Source organism: Brachyhypopomus gauderio, chromosome 16 (genome assembly GCF_052324685.1).
Source record: "Brachyhypopomus gauderio isolate BG-103 chromosome 16, BGAUD_0.2, whole genome shotgun sequence".
Lineage (NCBI taxonomy): Eukaryota > Metazoa > Chordata > Actinopteri > Gymnotiformes > Hypopomidae > Brachyhypopomus > Brachyhypopomus gauderio.
In genome coordinates this window covers 9362651-9384238 of record NC_135226.1, presented here as the reverse complement: position 1 = coordinate 9384238, position 21588 = coordinate 9362651, and the positions used below count along the sequence as shown (strand labels likewise).

At 43.4% G+C, this 21588-nt stretch overlaps 2 protein-coding genes across 2 annotated transcripts in view; both read left to right on the top strand.

Annotated features, from left to right (window-relative positions):
- Nucleotides 1-3575: 3575 nt before the first annotated feature.
- Nucleotides 3576-12834, top strand: LOC143477915 (NACHT, LRR and PYD domains-containing protein 3-like). The gene is made up of 13 exons (XM_076976789.1): nt 3576-3903; nt 4109-4238; nt 4338-4456; nt 4648-4749; nt 5309-5425; nt 6248-6313; nt 8018-9817; nt 9975-10148; nt 10686-10859; nt 10959-11129; nt 11378-11551; nt 11788-11961; nt 12088-12834. Exons 1-13 carry the CDS (start codon nt 3863-3865, stop codon nt 12092-12094), a joined length of 3249 nt encoding a protein of 1082 aa, XP_076832904.1. The 5' UTR covers nt 3576-3862; the 3' UTR covers nt 12095-12834.
- A 2527-nt stretch (nt 12835-15361) lies between these two features.
- Nucleotides 15362-21588, top strand: part of epha4l (eph receptor A4, like) — a 35817-nt gene continuing 29590 nt past the window's right edge. Inside the window, 4 exon segments of the mRNA XM_076976793.1 lie at nt 15362-15638; nt 16157-16395; nt 17537-17604; nt 20467-21130. Coding sequence (XP_076832908.1) covers nt 16299-16395; nt 17537-17604; nt 20467-21130 — 829 coding nt within the window. The 5' untranslated portion in view covers nt 15362-15638; nt 16157-16298.

Below are 21588 nucleotides of genomic sequence, written 5' to 3'. Positions count from 1 at the left end.
AAACGGGTTTGGAGAGGGAAGGGTTGTGGTGGTGATGACTCTCATCTCTTGTGTATTACCTGGAAAATCACTTCTGGTACAGAGTGATCTAAACATTCACTTAGCGAAAAACAATTAGCAGTGTTCTATCCTCTAGTCTGGGGCGTAGACCAAGTGAAACACTGATTAAAGGCGCAGCAGGTGAAGTAGCTCATATGTCCGCAGTTACAGTTGTGTTGGGTATTTGATATAACTGCCATGGCAACGTCACGAAGTTGGCAAGCCACAGGCCCATGAAGGGATATTTGAAACGTTGTTGTAGGAAAAGTTGAAGTGATAAGTGACTTGCTTTCAACTTTCAATGACCCCAAAGACCTCCCATCGGTATACACAGTTTATGAAGGGTGCTGACCTCAAAGCTGCTTCCTCGAGTGTCCTGAAAGGTGCCTATAAATAAATTTAGACGTTAAGAGCAGCCTGGTACCCTAAAGCGTGTTCTGGTGGTCTGACCAGGCGCTGGTGGACGCAGCGTGCAAGGAGACAGCTGTGGTGGCAGTAAAGGAGAGTGGATTTGCTCTTAAATTGTGATGAACAGTTTCCACTTGTGGAACACGAAGTGAATTCCTCACTGTGCACAGCTGCTGAAGGACTCGAGGCCTGGAAATTCTCCCCCTCCCTCCCCTAATTATGGCCAGGTGGAGTTAAGCAGAGGGCTCAGGTAAACCATGAATTAAACGTCACATGGTCTGTTGGCTACGGGCCCAGTGATCCACACTTTTAAGAGCTGGTTTTGCCGGTTTGGGTGTTTAAAAAGTCACGCACCTCACAAGAAAACAGTAGGGGACTGTGTTGGACATGAACAAAGATGGGGAAGACGGAAGAGGCCACATGTCCATGTTTGGTGTATATGAACGAGTGGTTGCAGTTGGAGAAAGACAGCAGTCATCTGCGTTTTCTCATTTGTGTGCTACCCTCCAATTTAATTTGCCACAAAAACTGGATGCGCCCAGAAGAAGCTAAATGTCTCCTCTTTTTAATCCTTTTACTCTGAGTCTAGCTCATGGTGTATGTATCTTTTTAAAAGATGTTTTAGAGCGTTATTTCGTGACTGACTTATTCTGTTCAATACCCGCTTGTTGATGAATTGCGTGAGTAGAGTCCTCCAGAGCCGGAGTGGCTAATCAGGAGATTCGGGAGGATTCCCAATGGGCCAGCTCATGTCAATCTCTAGTTTGGGCTGATTGGGAGGGAAAAATAATTTTGGGCCGGATTTGGGCATGAAACTCCCGTGCTGAAAAAGGGGCCCACTCCGGCCAGGGGTCCTCTGTGATATTTCCATGCACTATTTACTATTGATACCGACCATGTTTTTCTTCTAGGGAAAGAAAAATCAGTATTTGATATCTCTCTGGTAAATCTATTTCAAGCATGCAGAATACACGCAAATGTCTAGAGCTGGACATCACCTTGTGTTTAAATTGGGGCAGTCATGGCCTGGCGGTTAGGGAACTGGTCTTGTGACCGGAGGGTCGTGGGTTCGATTCCCAGACAGGCCATGACTGAGGTGCCCTTGAGCAAGGCACCTAACCCCAACTGCTCCCCGGGTGCCGGGCTAGTGCTGCCCACCGCTCTGGGCACGTGTGGTCCACAGCCCCCTAGTAATCACTAGTGTGTGTGTGTTCTGACTGCACAGATGGGTTAAAAGCGGAGGACAAATTTCGATTGGGGTGTAAAAATCACAATTGACAAAATATGGCACATTTCATTAGGACCAATCTACACTTCCTCGAGTTGTGGGGTCACTATGAAGCCAGAAATGTGGGACGAATTAAATCAGGTTTGATCAAGTGTTTGAATTTAGATTACCTAGATTATGATCAGATGTCGTGTAATCTGAAACAAGAACAGAGAACCCCAAAACAGTCTGGGACAATTACTGGTGTTAATTACTGTAGCTAAGCTTCTTAAATCAGCTGGTTCAAACGTTCATAGCCAATTTTATACCCAAGTTAAATTCTCTGGCCTATCTATGATTAAGTAAAAGTGCATCTTGTACAAACAATGACACACATTCCTGCATTGAAGTTACCGGAGCTTTCTAAGTTAATGCTCATGTGATATAAAATTCGGCACGACCAACTTAAGACGGGACTACAGTACTGCCTTAAGGACTTTCTTACAATAAAATGAGAAGTCACTGTTATAGCGACCTCTGCTGTATATTGAAACCACTAGGATTATTATTATTTTATTAACGTGGCATGTTGGACAGTTCAGCTTTGTTGTGATGCAAATTCGTTTATACCACAGCTTCTAGTTCTTAAAGTTAATTGGCAGTTATGTACATCAGGGGACAAATTTATTCTTGAACTTTAAGTCGGATGTATATTGAAACTTTATCCATCTTGTCATGCAGACTTGCCTAAGGGTTGAAGGCCCATAGGGACTATATTCCCTTATTCAGAGTCCATAGGTTACATAAACAGAAGTTGGTGTTATTTTGGTTTTAACTTCGAAATTCAGACCCTCAGACCTGAGGGAGCATTATCTACATTACGGTGAAATGGCGCCCCCTGCTGGCCCAAAAGACGCTTACAGACGCTTAAAGAAAACAAACTCCATCATAATGACACAAAATGGTATGTCATGTCTAGCATGTGATGAGAAGCAGTAGAATCATTGCAAATCATAATAGATAAGCAATATGATTGGTAGATAGGACGTTTTGTTCTTGTTTTATATGATATTGATCTTTTTCTCTTTTGAGACTTTATTTTGTGGCATTTGAAATTGGGAATGTTATAAATCATCTCCTGCCACTGGAACCTCTGCCATGAGTTCTCTGCCTCTTCTCAGCCATCCTGCGACAGGCAGCATGGACTCGTATCTCATCTACAGAACGTTCCACTGAGACCTGGAATGGCCTCGGAACGCACTGAAAGTGTCTATTCAAGGTATGCGTCATAATGCCTGTTGCAGCAGTTGTATAGGTTTGATCAGCACCTACACACACAACTCGAAGCTACGGCCATTCTGTCCTAAATATTAGGGCTCACATACTTTGTTTTAATCAATGACATTTTGCTTTTTCTTTTTGAGAACTTTATGTAAAATGTTTTATTAAAATGGTATGAGGATTCATCCCACTCATCAATCCATATTATTCCAGCGTGCACACATTGTGTGCTTGAAAAATCCAGAATGTGTGTAGCCCCACGTCTTGAGATCCATCTGCAGACATGATTCTGCTGTGATGTTCTACATCTCTACCACACTGATCCCACAACCCACCGTGAGCTCATTCTTCTACTGCTGCAAAGAGGGAGTCTGCACTGTCTGCTGGGTGTTAAGGATCTGGGTGTTTTAACTTTTAACTTTCATTCTTGTATGAGATTCTCGAACACAAAGTTCACATTTCACCAGTAGTGCTTTGTACTGATCACCAGCACCCTTTCCATCAGTTTGGTTTGCACTGAAAGGACAAAAAGGTGAAAATGAACTTTTTTTGTGAGTTTATTACACACAACAAGAGCTATTCAGTGCAAGACACAGATGGCATACTGAACACTAAGAGAAAAGCAAACCGCGCCCCCCTTCTGATCACATGATGAGGTGGTTCCTGGACAGGAAGTTTGGCTTTCTTGTTTGCCAGGTTCCTTTAACTCTGCTGTCTTCTGTGGTTAGTGTGCTAGAAGTGTGAAATGTTGTCTACAAGATAATCTACTTATGAAGCAGAACTCCAGCACGCTCCTTATATCCCTGTTTCTTGGACTCTGCTTTCTGCTGGTGAAGGTAAAATGAAATGGTTGAATGCTCTGATGATTAATACGGTGACATGAAAGTGATTTGAGGGGTGACGCCTTGCAGTGGTCATTGTGCTGCGATGACTAACTTTACGTCGTGCTCAAGATCAGAAACTGGACTGTGAGTGTCTTGATGGCCTATTGAGATATGAATGGATAGGAATTTAATCTACTGTTTATGTCCATTGGATACGTGTCTGCTAACTGATGTAAATGTATACCAATGTGTGAGCATTATCATGTCTATATTTTGTGTGTGTGTGTGTGTGTGTGTGTGTGTGTGTGCGTGCGTGCGTGCGCGCCCACAACATAATGACTGCTAACAGGACTGCTGACATGACTGAAGCAACATCTAATGTGTCCCACACGAGCCAGGCTGCCTCAGATATGACCCCTCTCACACAAATGCACGAAATGTCCCTCAATAAAGCCCATGCTGGTCCTGTTTCAGAGAAGTAAGGCTTCACATGCTGTTTTTCTGCCACCATGTGGTCATGTGAGTGGACATTTTTGGTTTTGCAGCCTTGAATTCACGCACCAATTATATTTTGTTGGAGGTACTCCCATTTGGAGAGTTTAGCCCCGCCTCTCTGCGGCGGTACGTCCGTGAAGAACAAAACCTTTATGGAGTCTGTGCCCAGCTGTCAGGATGAAGTCGGGTCCACAACACAGAGGTAATTCAGGGTTTGTCAAGATGCATTCGAGGGAAATGCTTTCATTCTGGTCATTTGGTTTTTTTTTTGTCATTTTATTAATAAAGGGCATCCTCATTTTCCCCATTGTCACACATTCCAGCACACCTCAACAAACAAGCAATATAAATGCTGACTCTTTTAATTCAGGCATGTGTTCTTGGCCTTTACAGCTCAAGGCCAGCCTCTCCTGTGCACAGCTGTGTGTCCATAAAGAGTGACTGCTCGATTCAAATCCCACCAACACTTCAGGCGGAAAATACATCCATTTCTGAGTAAGACCATATGATGCATTCTGCCATGGACATTGGGGGTCTACGCTCACAGAGACACTCTGCTTTATTCTAGTGTTATGCTTACTTGGTTTTGCGTTGGTGCCCGTCACAGATATACATCGAACTCTTGAGCTAAAGGTTCTTCACAAGTGGCTGTCTGGCAGAATTTATTTTTCTCCATCCTAAATGAAAAGTGCTCTTGGAATTTGTGAGAGATTCTATAAAAAAATATACTTACTATTGTTAACTTCAGTCTGTAGTTGGGGGATCTGCTCCTGTTCACTAATAAAAGCTATTTTTCTTTGTTAGCCACAAAATCTAAAAAACACACATCACAAGTATGACTGGATGTAATCACATTATGCAGCGTATTGAGTGTAAAGCCTCCTTAGGAAGTGCTGCCAATGTAGCTAATGTCAGTCCCTCTGGAAAAAAATATTAGGTAAAGAACAGGCACAAGTTTAATTTGAAAGCTGTTTTCACTCCCTGTTCCCAGGTGTTGTAACATGTTGTAACATGTTAGTTGTTGTTTCCTTTGGCGACGTTCATGTTCCCACAGGGCCGTAGTGCAGGAGAAGCCACTCCTCTCACCAACGAGCCATTTGTCTTTCAAAAGTGATTGGTCGATGGAACAGCCAGTGAGGTTCACAGATAAGTCATATCCTTCTGGATATGGGTAAGACCATCTCAACTCCTCATTCCTTTCATCATCTGAGCTGTTAGATATCACTGTATTAGATATCACTGTATATATTCAAGTTTTAAACTCACCGCATAGGAGTACAGAGTTTTTTCTACTTCTAAATGTCTAACAAGTAGCAATTTGTCTAGTTTTCAGTCAATGCTTTTTTGTTTTGGTTTAGGGATTATAAATAATTAAATTCTATTCAGGTCAGGTTGAAAAGACTTCACTAAAGGTCAACTCCAACAGATATAGCTTTCATAAATGTATCAGCTTTTGAGGTCAAGTTCACATAACACTTACGATTTTTGCTGACATGATTGTTATATATTTATCTGTTATCAGTTTCCTTGACATGGAAAGTTCATAAACATAAACAACTAGGTCTTTGACTACATTGCAGTGCCAATAGTGAATCACAATTAGAAATTTATCTGGGTCTGGGAAATTGCCTCTTTATCTTTATAGCTCAGAGTATTTCTGATGTGTCATGAGAGGGACATAATGCTAATGACGTACCACGCAAACAAGTGACCATAGACCACTGAACTGCGCTGAGCCCTTCAGATAGACGCTCTGTGCTGTTGTGGAATGTTATCATTTATTCTGACACTATTCAGTAGTGACACTGCATTCATGTCTTATTTAACAAAACTACAACTAAGGTACATAGTGCAGATACACATGGAGCAACAGAGATTTGTACATTTAAATTTGAGCAGATTTAGAAATGGGTGGTGAGATTCATGTTGTCTGAAGTTACTTGGTGCTTGTACTCATCGTTAATAAATGCTGCATTTTTTATACCTTACTCAGGATCAAGCAACATCCTGAGAAGAGAACTGACCAGAGCATCAGTTTCACTACTAGTCGCTCTGAAATGTAAGTTGATATAGACTATATTGCCATTCGCTCACCTTCCTTGACTCACATATGAGCTTAAGTGACATCCCATTCCTAATCCATAGGGTTCAATATGATGTTGGTTCACCCTTTGTACCTAGAACAGCTTCAGCTCTTCTGGGAAGGCTGTCCACAAGGTTTAGGAGTGTGTTTATGGGGATTTTGACCATTCTTTCAGAAGCGCATTTGTGAGGTCACATACTGATGTTGGACAAGAAGGCCTGGCTCAGTCTCCACTCTAATTCATCTCAAAGGTGTTATATTGGGTTGAGGTCAGGACTCTGTGCAGGCCAGTCAAGTTCATCCTACACCAGACTCTGCCATCCATGTCTTTATGAACCTTGCTTTGTGCACTGGTGCACAGTCATGTTGGAAGAGGAAGGGGCAGGCTACAAACTGTTCCCACAAAGTTGGGAGCATGGAATTATCCAAAATGTCTTAGTATGCTGAAGCATTCAGAGTTCCTTTCATTGGAACTAAGGGGCCAAGCCCAGCTCCTGAAAAACATCCCCACACTATATTCCCCCCCTCCACCAAACTTTACACTTGGCACAATGCAGTCAGGCAAGTACCGTTCTCCTGACAACCACCAAACCCAGACTTGTCCAAAAGATTGCCAGATGAAGAAGTGAGATTCGTCACTACAGAGAACGCACCTCCACTGCTCTAGAGTCCAGTGTTGGCGTATACCACTGCATCCAACACTTTCATTGCACTTGATGTATGGCATGGATGCAGCTGCTTGACCATAGAAACCCATTCCATGAAGCTCACTGTGCACTGTTCTTGAGCTAATTTGAAGGTCACATGAAGTTTGGATGTCTGTAGTGATGTCTGTAGAAGGGTTGTGACCTCTTCGTGCTATGTGCTTCAGCATCCACTGACCCCGCCTCATCAGTTTATGTGACCTACCACTTCGTGGCTGAGTTGCTGTCGTTCCGAAACATTTCCATTTTTTTATAATTCAACTGACAGTTAAATGAGGAATATTTAGGAGCGAGGAAATTTCACAACTGGATTTGTTGCACAGGTGGCATCCTATCATAGTTCACATCCTATCAACTCTGGAATTCACTGAGCTCCTGACAGCGACCCATTCTTTCACAAATGTTTGTAAAAATAGTCTGTATGCCTAGATGCTTAATTTTATACACCTGTGTGTGACGATGGGCCCAGGGAGACGGACGAGGCACGAATCCACTGTTCTTGCACACACGTCACTTTTATTTATCATACAAATAGCGCAGACAGCGCACGTAGAACACTCACACATTTAATTGGGACTGACTCAAACAAAGACGAGCACGGGACACTGCGCAAACGCACATTACATAGACAAACCACATAAGCCCCGCGTGATCACGAGACGAGTCACAGGTGAGACCGATGAACACACTCAGACACAACCACACCCACGGAGATCCACAGACGCAGACGACTAGACGTAGACAACATAAACACACACCCAAAGGGGGAGGGGTCAGGGGCTGTAACGTGACACTGTGGCCATGGAAGTGATTGGAACACCTGATTCCTATCATTTGGATGTGTGAGGGAATACTTTTGGCAATGTATATATTTAAAATATTTTAAAATGCTTTAGACACTCACTATTTTGTAACTAAATAAATGTTTCTGTTAATGTTTAAATGAATGATTGTGTATATTGTGCCTCTTCTTTAGGTCCATGTCTTTAGCTGAAGATGAACTGAACACAACATTGAAATCCACTCTAAAGAATCGGTTCCAGCGACTATCTGATGGACTACAAAATCCTAGCTGTTCAACATTGCTCAATGACATCTATACAGAGCTTTACATCACAGAGGGGGGAGTTGGAGAAGTCAATAATGAACACGAAGTAAGACGGATTGAGGTAGCATCCAGGAGACACTTGTCAGCTGAGGACACTCCTATCAAATGCAATGACATCTTCAATCCCCTACCTGGACAAGATAAACCCATCAAAACTATGCTCACAAAGGGAGTTGCTGGAATTGGAAAAACTGTCTCTGTGCAGAAATTTATTCTAGACTGGGCTGAAGGCAAAGCAAATCAAGATGTCCACTACATATTTCCACTTCTTTTCAGGGAATTGAATTTGTTGAGGGACCAGAAATATAGCCTGAATGACCTTCTGCAAAGGTTTTTCTTGATAGAAGTTGATATAACATCACTTGAAGCAAAAGACCGCTGTCTAATTTTCATTTTTGATGGTCTAGATGAGTGTCGCCTTAATTTAGATTTTCAGAACAATGAGAATTTATGGGATATAACAACAGCCACTTCAGTAGATGTTCTGTTGACAAACCTCATCAACGGGAAACTGCTTCCCTCTGCTCACATTTGGATCACCTCTCGACCTGCAGCAGCCAGTCAAATTCCTACCGAATGTGTTAGTCAAGTCACAGAGATCCGGGGATTCGGGGACCCTCAGAAGGAGGAGTACTTCAGGAAGCGAATCATCGACCAGAGCCTGGCCACTAGGACCATTGCACACTTGAAGTCATCAAGGAGCCTCTACATCATGTGTCACATTCCGGTCTTCTGCTGGATTTCGGCCACCGTCCTCGAGAGAATGTTGAGAGAAACCGAAGGGGCGGCGGTGCCCAAGACCCTGACTCAAATGTACACGCACTTTCTCATCCAAATGTGCATGGGTAAGAGAAAATACACTGACGCCACATGCATGGACAAAGAGATGATCTTCAAGCTTGGGCAGCTCGCCTTCAGGCAATTAGTAAAAGGCAATCTGATCTTCTACGAGGAAGACCTGAACGAGTGCGGCATTGATGTCAAAGATGCGGTGGTGTATTCGGGAGTGTGCACGCAGGTCTTCAGGGAGGAGTTTGAGCTACACTGTGGGAAGGGGAAGGTCTTCTGCTTTGTGCACCTGAGCATTCAGGAGCATCTGGCAGCATTGTATGTCTACATGGCCTTCAGTGAAGGCGACGGAGTCGTGCTAAATTGTTGGAGACCAAGGAACTCTGAGAACATGTCTCCATGTTCTTCCATCTGTGACCTTTACCAAAGTGCAGTGGACAGGACCCTGCAGAACAGAGATGGGCAGTTTGACCTGTTCCTCCGGTTCCTGCTTGGCCTCTCCCAGGAGAGCAACCATTCTCTCCTGAGGATGCTGTTGCCTGAGATGCCTGTGTGGGGTCCCCAGAGTATGCAGGAAACGATCGAGTACATTAAAATCCGGATCAGGATGAATCCCCCTCCAGAGAAATACATCAACCTGTTTTACTGCCTGAATGAACTGAATGACTTTTCCCTGGAGGAGGAGATACAAAACTTCCAAAGTAGCGGCCGCCTCTCGAAGACCAAGCTCTCCTCGCTGCAGTGGTCAGCTCTGGTCTTTGTGCTGTTGACCTCAGAGAGAGAGCTCGATGTCTTTGACCTGAGGAAGTACAGCTTGGACAACGCTGACGAATGTCTTCGGAGAATGTTACCTGTCATAATGGCATCCAGAACAGCTGAGTATGTTTGTGTGCAAGCCAGTATGCTAAATGCTATCAAAAATGGTCAAATCCTGTTTGAAGATGTTTAGGTATAAGAGGATATAATTTCATGTGCCTCTATGAATTCAGTTCAGGATTCTTTCAATTCATGCAGCACATTGTGACTTATCTTCCAGACTCAGGAACTGCAATCTCTCAGAGAACAGCTTTCCAGCTCTTGCCTCAGCCCTTAACTCAAAATCGTCAAATCTCAAAGAGCTGAAACTGAGTGGAAACACATTGCATGGGTCTGGTGTAACAATCCTTTCTGAGGGGTTCAAGAGTGCGCACTGTAAACTGGAAATACTGGAGTAAGAATTTATTTATTTTAGAATTAGTTTATATTTCATATTTTAGTTTTAGAATGTAAAATCACATTTTACAACTTCTTTAAAAATCTAATGAGAACGTCACCTGCCTGAACTGTTTCAGCACTCTGCATTCACTTCATTTAATACAACCAATCCGCTGCCATACCCTTCCATCAATGGTCGGTTTTGGTTGGTTAACAAATTTCAACACAGTAGCAATATTGACACACACAAAAACTCCAGCAAGACTTATAGGCCTGATATACCCATGTGAGTTGCACCTACACCACCATGCCACCGCCATGTCCATCACCCACATAATATCAGATTTGGGCTACATTGTGTCAATGTAAATCGATAAAATGCACCCAAAATACAGCAGGCCAGTGAGCGCCGATCTTGTGTGCTGATCTTTAACAGTAAACTTTGTGTAAAACAAATCCTGGTCCATTATACAAATTGACTATAAAATATTGTGTCCATGTAGTCAATTATACATTTTTCCTTGTTTCTCATTCCATCCACTTCACCTCACAGGCTGTCGGACTGTAATATCACAGCAGACGACTGCACCTCGCTGACTTCAGCTCTCAACTCCAACCCTTCATTTCTGAGAGAGCTGGACCTCAGCTTCAATCTGCTGGGGGATTTTGGAATGAACCTTCTCTCCGGAGCTCTTCGGAATCCATGCTGCAGGCTGGAGAAATTAAAGTTGGTGCTTTGACCATTCTTTATCGAATGTCATTTACGTGAGGAAAATGTTGGCTTCTTATGTGTGTTAAAAGTGTAACTCTGGAATTTCATCATCAGGTTGTTTAGCTGTGAACTAACAGTGAAAAGCTGTAAGGCCATGTCTCGCGCTCTGAGAAGTAACTGTCACTTGACCGAGCTGGACTTGAGTAAGAACACACTGCAGGACTCTGGAGCGAAGCTGCTTTCTGACGGACTGAAGAGTCCTCGCTGTAAGCTGAGGAGCCTTAGGTAGACATCTTGAGATCACGTGAAGTGCATAAATATTTTAATTATGTACAAAATCAAACTTAATAAGCACAACTTTCATGGCTGTGCTATATTATAAAGCAGAGACTTTTGGAATGCTGCCATGTGTCATAAAAGTGGACATTCCTTATTGGGTGGTACGGTGATGGCTATTTTATTAAAAGTGAGCAAAGGGTGAACACCTTCAGCAGAACTGCATTACTGACGAGCCACTCTGCCTCTGTCCACAGCCTAACGGACTGCCGCCTAACGGATGTTGGGTGTCTGTGGCTCTGCACTGCTCTGAAATGTAACCCCTCTCACCTCCGTGAGTTCTGTCTGAACAGGAACAGACTTAGAAACACTGGGGTAAAAATCATCTCCGACCTCCTGAAAGAGCCGAACTGTAAGCTGGAGAAACTGAGGTAAATATTTCCTGAGGTGAATGTATAACCAATGTGCTATACTCAGCCAAGTGACTGAAATCCTTTATGAATGTGACTTTATATGAAACCTAAAATTAATTTTAGCATTAAAAAACATCATTCTGTCAAAAATGACTTATTCAGTACACATTTCACTGTGGGCCCTTTATACTACATGAATTTCCCTAGTGTGGGACTAATAAAGGATTATCTTATCTTGTCTAATGCTTGTCTAGCCTGTCATATTGCGATGTCTCAGAAGAAGGCTGTGCTACTCTGGCCTCAGCTCTTGTGCTGAACCCCTCCTACTTGAAAGAGCTACAGCTGATTGGGAACAAGCCAGGAGATGTCGGGAGGAGACGGCTGTCGGCTCTGCAAGAGCATAAGGATTACAGACTGGAGAAATTACAGTGGGCGCTCATCCTTTGTCCAGCCTTAAGCGTGCAGTGGTTTTGTCATTTTTGCTGTGTTACTGCTTCCGAGCTCTTTTTACCGCAGAGCTTTTTAACAGCTTGGTTGTTCTTGTGTGTTTGTAGACTGTAGAAGGGTGACGAAGTGACACCTGCACAAAACTAAAACGTATTCTGCACTGTCCAACGAAGAGCTAGAAGAGCTGAAAGGTGCAGCGGTCTTCGTCGGCTCGTATCCGAACGCATGGATCAGGACCGTGGGTCAGGACCACACACTGTCTGCTACTCGCTGCTTTGAAAACATCAAGAACATTGGGTTTGGTTTTACTCAAACTGGTTTCTACAGTGTTCGTTGTCTCTTGTATTCACATGTCCAACTTTGTTCCCATGTATACATGTTTACATCATCTACTACAACGTTTCCCTAGCGCAGTGTTTGCAGGCAGTACAGGAAACACTCTTTTGTGAGTGCATGATAGTTGGATTTGATCCATTGAGGCTAAATGGCATAGGCTAATTGTGCTGTTATATTCATTGACTAATGAAATATAACCACATTGTTAAACTAATTATTCAGTTGAGTAATTTGTTAGGGATTATCACTCTTTTAACAGTTACTCTTTTTGCCATTAGCATGGCATTTATGTTCACCTTAAGAATCTCAACACTAGGGGGCAGCATTCCCTAATGTGTGTCGATTATGGCCCAGCCTCAACAGACACTGTATATAACTAGTTTTAAAAGCTGGAATATGTTGCAGAGCTGCAGTTCAGGAACCACTTGTGTCTGACGCAATTGCACAGACACACATGACTTAGTGGAAAGGACATAAAACCTGGACCCCCTGAGCAACTTGGGGGGGGGGGGGGGGGGGGGGGGGGGTCAGAGGAGGCGTCCAACTTTTCCTTGTGTCCCTACAAATTTGTCCCTACATCTGGAACTTTTATGCTTGGAGAAAGGCAACGGATGCCACACGGTCTGTTGCCAGCTGTCAAACATGACGGTGGATCCATAATGGAAGAAAGACCAAGCGTCATGAGACTATTTGACAACACTATATGGTACCAACACTGCTTCCAAGATATCGTTAAAGAAGCTTGAGCACTTGAACGAAGCCAAGCGTGTTCTGCTCTATGGCTTTCCAATCAACCAAATCTAAGCCTCACTCAGCCTAAACAAGCAGCTCTGAACTGAAGAGTTAGACGGAGGTCTCCACCTCCTTCATCCTTTCAAAGACCCCTCAACAATGGTCCAGTGTCCTACTATACACAGTTCAAGGGTCGGACGTCGACATTCCATGTCAAGAGTTGCATATTAGTGTTCAGAAAACAAATAAAGGAAGTATGAAGGTAGAGGAAAACCCTTCCTCTTATGCACATGACATTGATGTATTGTTAAATGTTTTATTTTTTTCTGCCCTGTGTAGGCAGGGTGCTAGAGTGCTTATTTTGTATTATCTGTAGGTGTTCTGCCTGTTATCATTTTAATATACATCTATATGTCAGTAAAACATGTTTCTAATATTGTGCTGGGTTTGGATCATGATTTCCACCATCAGAAACATATCTCATGCTCTACACCTCTGTTTGGATATGCAAAACCTTTTTAGCAAGTTCGCATTTTTGACCCGGATATCTTTAGGGAAAAACAAAACATGATAAAAAAAAAAACCTTGTTGGAACAGCAGCAGGACGTTGCCCCAGAGACACTCGAATGAAACCAGGACAGACTCCACAGTCTCCTCCCACGTCCCCACGAGAGCTCGGGGACAACCCTCTTGGACTGAGAAAGAACGGCATTCTCAGTGAAAGCTCCTGAGGGCCTGACTGACACCTGAATTGATGTGCCCGGGCAGTACAGTGCACCACAGCAGTCTGAAAGCTTTTGCCTCTATGGACTTCTGGGCCCGTGCCATCAAGAGGAAGTAGGAGGAGAGCTTTGAGAGGTCCAAGGACGAATACCTTGTGTGCGGCGGCAGAGACGGAAAACGTGATGGTCCGTCCGCCAACTTTTTAATGGAGATGTTGCAGGACATTTTGTAATAACTAATACAACTCCTCTCATTATTCTGGTTCTGAGTCTGTCGGTTCAAATGTTGAATTTAATGGCATGGTGAAGGCAAACATGGCTGAAGGTTAAAATTGAAACTGGATCATTTTACATGTGTAGAACAGCTCTACGCTCAATTTTTGTGTTTCTATAATAAAAGTGTGAAGTGGTCGGGTATGTACACCCTAACTTTGTCTCTGGTGGCCAGCAGGCTCGGGCTGGGAGGTGTCACTGGGCGGGTGGCCGGCAGTAATAAAACTCAGGGGTCCACCTGAAAGAGTCCATTGTGGAAGCTGCAGGTCTCGTTTCACTGACCACCGCTTGGCGTTCACACGAATGGATTCCTCTCAAATTAGACCAAAGAATTTTAATGGGCCAGCTAATGGACTGTGATTAGATAGGAAGACAAAGAGCACACTCTGTGTACGTGTGCATGTGTGCGCATGTGTGTGTGAGAGAAAAGGCTCAAGTTTCACTGACAAGAAAAAACTGATAAGAGAGCTGATGTGGTGAGATGAAATCTGTTCAAGGTGTAAGTTAGGGTGAACATCAGATGGGAGATTCCCCAGATTTTAGAGTACACATTAATGCTCTGAATGCCTACCAACTCAGTAAAATGAACATTTTCCTTCTCTAATCTCAAATTAACTTGTCAGAGCTCAAATGTCTAAATTACTTAAAACTGGTGTAAAACGCAGCGAAAGTGTATCCCAACTTTGACACATTTTAAATGATAGAACACGTATGTTTGCATTTATAATAGCTTACGATATTCACTAGAGAATTTAGAGAATTCACTAGATAGCCTATCTGAATTCAACATAGGCCCACTCATCCTGAAATGCATTTCAGACTGACCATATAGTAACAGAATGCAAAGGTGTTTAAATGCATATGTTCAGGTATGAAGTAGGCCTGCCCAGTCACTCCGATTCTCCACTTTCCAAAGAAGTCCGTCTGCCCACGGAGCTGTTCGCCAGCTTAGCGTTGGAAGCCGATACAATATGGTGATGTAACGAGGCCATATGCACCGGTGTCTTAGGAAGAAAGCGAGGCTGGGAGACGGTGTGACTGTGATTGACACCCACTGTAGGCAGGACCATCTGGATGTGTTCGAGAGACCAGGTGTGAGGTGGAGATCAATTGCATGAGAATTCCAGGCCTCTCGCAGGCCAATAAAAATTCAATAGACCACCGAACGCATAAGTGAACGCGCGCGCTCACAGGCACGAGACACTTCTCGAGATTCGAACGGTCCTTCCTCCTCTCGGCGAACCTGATTAGATTCTCTCGGAATGTCTCCGTCGTCTTTGGCCTGTCTTTCTGTCACTTCTAGGACAAAAGCTTTTTAATTACTTAAGCTATGGACCCTGAAGAATATTGACATAAAGCGATGTATATTGGCGTCTCATTTTGAACACGGTTGAAAGACGTCAAAGAAAAGCGCGTCAGGCACACAATATGACCCCCGTGGTTCCCCGCAAGACACCGAGATGGACCAAGAAATATAAGACCGCTGAGAAGCACAAAGACGCCCGAAGGGCCAGCTGTGATTGTCCTTAATGCACAGTGTTGATGAGCAACGCTCGGACAACGCTGATCTGGCCTCTCGAGCTATTGTGCACCAGGTGGCGACATTAGATCGTTTCAGTATCGACTTATTTGAGACAGTAAACGCCTCAAAATGTTTGGTAATTACAAACGTTTTAGGCAACTATATGGATGTAAACCAGTGCTGCACAATAATAATAACAATGATAATGTCATATTATGAGTTGACTGTTGACTGATCTCGTTTTAAAACTAAACAAGTATAGCACATGTAGGCTATAGTGGACAATTTTCTTCCAAGCTCTTTCTGCGCCGTTTTAGACAGAAAATTGCGTAATTACGTATTTTTTACATCTTCACGGCGAATATAAATATATCGTTTCCACGCTGCGTTTAAAACAAAGTAAACTTTTTGTGGTAGCTCTAACCACACACACATACACACACACACACACACACACACATCATATATATATATATATATATATATATATATATATATATATATATATATATATATATATATATATATATATATATATATATACATAGACTGTACCAAATATATGGATTTTTGTCTGTTCTTGACTGACAGGTGCGTCATGAGGAGGGACACGCCCCACAGTACTGTGAGCTTATGCTGCCTCACCGAGCTCACTCATAGTCCATCGGGAAAGGAGTAATAACGGGAACACCGAGAAACGGGGTGAGCAATCAGCAAGAAAACTAAAGGACGAATGGCGCACATGGCCGGGATTATTTACACGCTGGCTTCACTTCTTTTTGGGATTTCTACCAGTATTTCCACGCAGCGAAGTTATCCGGCAAACCAAGGTAAACGAGTCCGGAGAGACGAGGAGCCCAGTAGTTTCACTCCGATCTTACGGACCGGTGGTGTGTAGACCAGGCAGCGTCCAGGAGACCACCGGGAATGACCCATCACCGGTCTACTAAGGTCTATCTGCTTATCAGACGGGCTATACCTGTTATTCAGTGCGTCTCAATCAAGACCGTCTGGCGGTCTGTTTGCGCGACCCAAATAAAGCTCAGATGTGTCAGATGAGTTCAGACCATGTCTTACTGTAACCCTTTTGGAGTTAAAACTCTGCAATAGCTGCTTCCGTTTTTTGTTGGGTTTTGTTTTGTATGAATCATTTGAATTATTATACTATGTTATAAATAATATATTATGTTTTTATGAATTATTGTAGCATTATAGCCTATGTAATCATGTTTGAATTAGTTTCTTTTTAAATGTGTATTTCCAACTATTTCAGAAAAAACATGCTTTTGGTAACTGCAAGTTAAAAAAATATATACTATTATAGGATTTTTCGGTGTATTTAAGCACTTTGTAAGTCGCGTCTGCTAAATGCCGTAAATTTAAATATTTCTATGTAGGACTTGCACTGTACACGAAACACGCGATATATTAAAATATTTCACATCACCTATACAAAAATGCACAATTTTAAGTATTGCGTCATTTATTAATAGCGCATACATGTCTTATAAAACCTCTTCCTCAGCCTTAGTCACATTTTGACACTTTGAATGAAATCATCCAGTTTACGGCCAGAGATGTACTGTGTCGTTTCTTTCTCTCCAAATGTGCTAATTTGCGGTCTTCACCATAAGCTACAACTGAAATAGTTTTGTGTGTTGTGTATAAACAGCTGATGTGAAAAAATATTTGAGCTAGAACGCGACACTGCAGGTGTGCAGATTCTGAAAATAGCAGTTCCGGACTAATGGCTCTGAATATCGATAATAAACCCAGTACAGTCTGGACGGGACAGACAGGCGCTCGCGCTGTCCTCCTGGGTTTGGCTTTGGCTTGTTTGCTCTTCAAGCGTTACGTTTTCTGTGATCTATAAGTCTATACACACTAATTAGAGATATTCGCAGCCTTTCGAAATCAACTTCTCAGGCGGAGATTTTCCCGCAATCTGTAGTTACATCTTTTTTCTTCTAGTTACATTGCTGGACTCCAGATCAGTGCAAGGGGAACTGGCTTGGGTCGCAAGCCCGACGGAAGGAGGGGTGAGTATAGAGGGCCATCTCTCTCTCTCTCTCTCTCTCTCTCTCTCTCTCTCTCTCTCTCTCTCTCTCTCTCTCTGTCTTTGTCTGAGGTGAATTTGGATAGCTAGGTTACTGAGACAAGCGTCAGGTTTCCTAAATAGTATAAGGAGACAGAAATGGCCTTTGTTGGGAAACTTTATCCTTCAACTTCCAAAAGGTGGGGGGGGGGGGGGCACTTGGCAACACAAAAACAGTGAGTGGTTCTGTGTGTGTGTGTGTGCGTGTGTGTCTGTGTGTATGTGTGTGTGTGTATGTGTGTGTGTGTGTGTGTGTGTGTGTGTGTGTGTGTGTGTGTGAGTGTGTGTGTGTGTGTGTGTCTGTGTGTGTATGTGTGTGTGAGTGTGTGTGTGTGTGTGTGTGTGTGTATGTGTGTGAGTGTGTGTGTGCGCGCGTGTGTGTGTGTGTGTGTGTGTGAGTGTGTGTGTGTGTGTGTGTGTGTGTGTGTGTGTGTGTGTGTGTGTGTGTGTGTGTGTGTGTATGTGTGTGTGAGTGCAGTCTTCAGATCTAGGAGGTCAGTGGGTTCTGATAACACATGCTTCTTCAGTCTCGCCATTTCCTCGTTCTCTGTTCATTCATACCTCCATCTGTAGCCTCTGAAATTCGATGGAGAGAAAAATGGTTAGGTTCCCTGCCAGGAGATTATTCCGGGAAGTGTTCTTTCTGCAATGAAGAGAGGAGATCAGACTCTAGATTTAGACAAACCACAATAAACCTTGCCATCGATGTGCCTGGTGGCTGCTGAGATGTGATCTGGTCCATCTGGGGCTTCTTAGCTGGCCATGTGATCACCTGCATGATTGACAGCTTTTTGGCAGGCCCGGTGGGCGGACATTCAGGCTCTAAATACGCCCAATTAGTTCCTTTCTCCTCCTGGGCTGCTATCTATGGACCAGGGCTCTTATCAGTGGACCACTCTACAACCCCCCAGTGTTCTCGGTGCAGGGGAGAACCTCATGCACAATTGCCCCCTCACACTCCGGCCTGGATCATTTTCAGTATTATTGTCTCCACATTGCTCAATTTGCAAGGGTGGTTGGCGAATAACCTGTGGGGATTATTTAGCATAGAGTGCGTCTGGCCGGACTGGAGAAGGCGTCTTCTGTGGGATGAGCTGCACTCAGGAGGTTCTCAGCAGATGCTCGCTAGAACGAGGCAACAAAGTGCCAACCAGCTACCCAACCAACCAAAGAATCCATCAACAGAGTAAAATAAAATTATTATAAATGTTACCACTAAAATGAATTCTAATATCACTGATAAAAAAAAAAAAAAAAAAACATCTTGATTGTTCAGTCAACAAAATGAGTTCACATGAATAAATTAATTCATGATAAATTTGCTGGATCAGTGCAGGTTTAGAAGGAAGAATGAATGAATGATGTTCGCAGACAGAGCAGCACGATTAAAAACATAACGAGGCTCGTGATTACTTTGAGTGATGCCATGATTGCTGTTAATACACTGCAGGTAAGAGAGACTAAGACACTAAGCACATTATGGATACTGGGTATTACTGCATAAACACCAGTGATTCTGTAAACCACTCAGCCCTGTGTCACACTCAACCATGTTCACCACATTTATTTCAATATTAACCTATTAATTAACAGGTTGTTATTATTAGTAGTAGTAGTAGCATCAAAATGATTTATTTAACACTAATATTCTAATATTGCTATTATGGTTCAAAACAAATGATCATCATAATTATTATTAATGTCATATTAATATTCTAATATTGCTATTATTGTTTTAAATAGTTAGTGCTGTTAAAAACAACAACAATAATAACCAGTTGAGAACTACTATTAATTAATAGTTGCATATTATTATTAATATTATTATTATTTTAGATTAATAATTTTTTCCACATTGTCTCATACTTTAGGAGAGGTTTGAAACATTTGAATTAAATCTGATAAGAAACCACCTTGTTCATCACCTCACGTGTCTCTGATTATAGCCCGTTTTTTAATCAATTTAATGAACTAGATAACTGAACCAATTACATATATTGTGCTGCACATTCTCCCAGGTGACACAATGACTCAGAGTGAGTCACAATAACACATTTACCGCTCTTCATCTCCTAGACCATACTCTTCCTCTCCTAATCCTTAATCATGTCACTGAATTCAGGTTCATACATATAGTCAGTCATATATGTATTTGACCTACATATATAACATGATAAAAAAAAGTAATACCTATATGTATTAGAAAGGGGGTTGAGTGTCTCTACACCTACTCAAAATATAGTACCAAGATATTTTTTTTACCAATCTGATTTCTAATTAACACAGGTAAATAAAGATATTAGCCTGACATAAAGCTTTAAATGAAGCTTTGTTCATCTATGTTGGAAATGAAATTAAAGCAGCTTTATGTATTGTTAAGAGCTTTGTAGTCTACAACCAGAACCTGCTGCTTTGTGCTCACTGGGGTCTTTTTTTACACACAATGTGGTAATCTTTCTCTTTGTTATATTAGTCCTTTGACAATTTTATTTGCTTAATGATTTCCCCTGTATTAAATTACTCTATTCTGTGCTTTCTTCCTGAAGATATCCTATTATTCTATGACACAATCCTATTGCCCATTGTACATGTTCTATTTGTATGGCGTAGGTAATAACGTACACAAATAACAGGAAAACGTAATGTCTGGAGAGTCTGGAGGATGCACAAAAAAAATCTAGAAAAGGTCCTGAAAACGTGTGCAGTCTATTCATTAGACAAAGAGGCTGGAAGTCCTTGTTGTATCTCAGTGGCCTGTGTGCCATCCAGGTAGTTTGATCTGCTGACGTGTGCACTCTGCCCGCAGTGGGAGGAGGTCAGCATCATGGACGAGAAGAACATCCCCATACGGACCTACCAGGTCTGCAACGTGATGGAGGCCAGCCAGAACAACTGGCTTCGCACGCACTGGATCGCCCGGGGCCCCGCCCAGCGGGTCTACGTGGAGATCAAGTTCACGCTTCGCGACTGCAACAGCCTGCCGGGCGTGACGGGCACCTGCAAGGAGACGTTCAACCTGTACTACCACGAGTCGGACGCGGACGGCGAGCAGGCCCTGCGCGAGAGCCGCTTCGCCAAAATCGACACGGTGGCGGCGGACGAGAGCTTCACGCAGGTGGACATCGGCGACCGCGTCATGAAGCTCAACACGGAGGTGCGCGACGTGGGCGTGCTGGCTCGCCAGGGCTTCTACCTGGCCTTCCAGGACGTGGGCGCCTGCATCGCGCTGGTGTCCGTGCGCGTCTTCTACAAGAAGTGCCCGCTGGCCGTGCGCAACCTGGCGCAGTTCCCCGACACGGTGACGGGGGCCGACACCTCCTCGCTGGTGGAGGTGCGCGGCTCCTGCGTGGACCACTCGGAGGAGCGCGAGGTGCCCAAGATGTACTGCGGCGCCGACGGCGAGTGGCTGGTGCCCATCGGGGGCTGCTTGTGCAACCCGGGGTACGAGGAACGAAACGGGCAGTGCCAAGGTGAGACCTTCTTGCCCTAACACGGACCTCCCTCAGACCCTAACACACATTCATCCTGTCTGAGCAGAGCACCTGTATTGCTTTCCATCCATCCATCCAGCCAACCAACCACCCATACAGCCAGTAATTCATTCATTCGTCCATATATCTATCCATCTATCCACGCTTCCCTGCACCTACTGACATGCCCTGAAATGCCTGCCACTGAGACACACACTATTCCCACTGTAAGCGCGAAAACTTGCAGATGCAGAAAGTTACTGCGATTCCACTACTGCCAAAAGTTCTGTATTCAAGTCTACAGGTATTGGATGTCACTTAGTTGTCCATGGCACGGATCTCAAACTCCCAAGTATTCCAAGTTAGAGCAGCACTACTTCTAGAACGAGCTCCGTGAAACACCGCTGTAATGTTCCAGTGAGAGAGCTGTGATCATGCCGTGTGCTGCAATATAATAT

Coding starts and splice junctions, on each gene's coding strand:
- LOC143477915 (XM_076976789.1), top strand. CDS start 3,863: ATGACTAACTTTACGTCGTGCTCAAGATCAGAAACTGGACT. Junction 5,426..6,247: donor TCATATCCTTCTGGATATGG/GTAAGACCATCT, acceptor TACCTTACTCAG/GATCAAGCAACATCCTGAGA. Junction 11,552..11,787: donor TGTAAGCTGGAGAAACTGAG/GTAAATATTTCC, acceptor ATGCTTGTCTAG/CCTGTCATATTGCGATGTCT.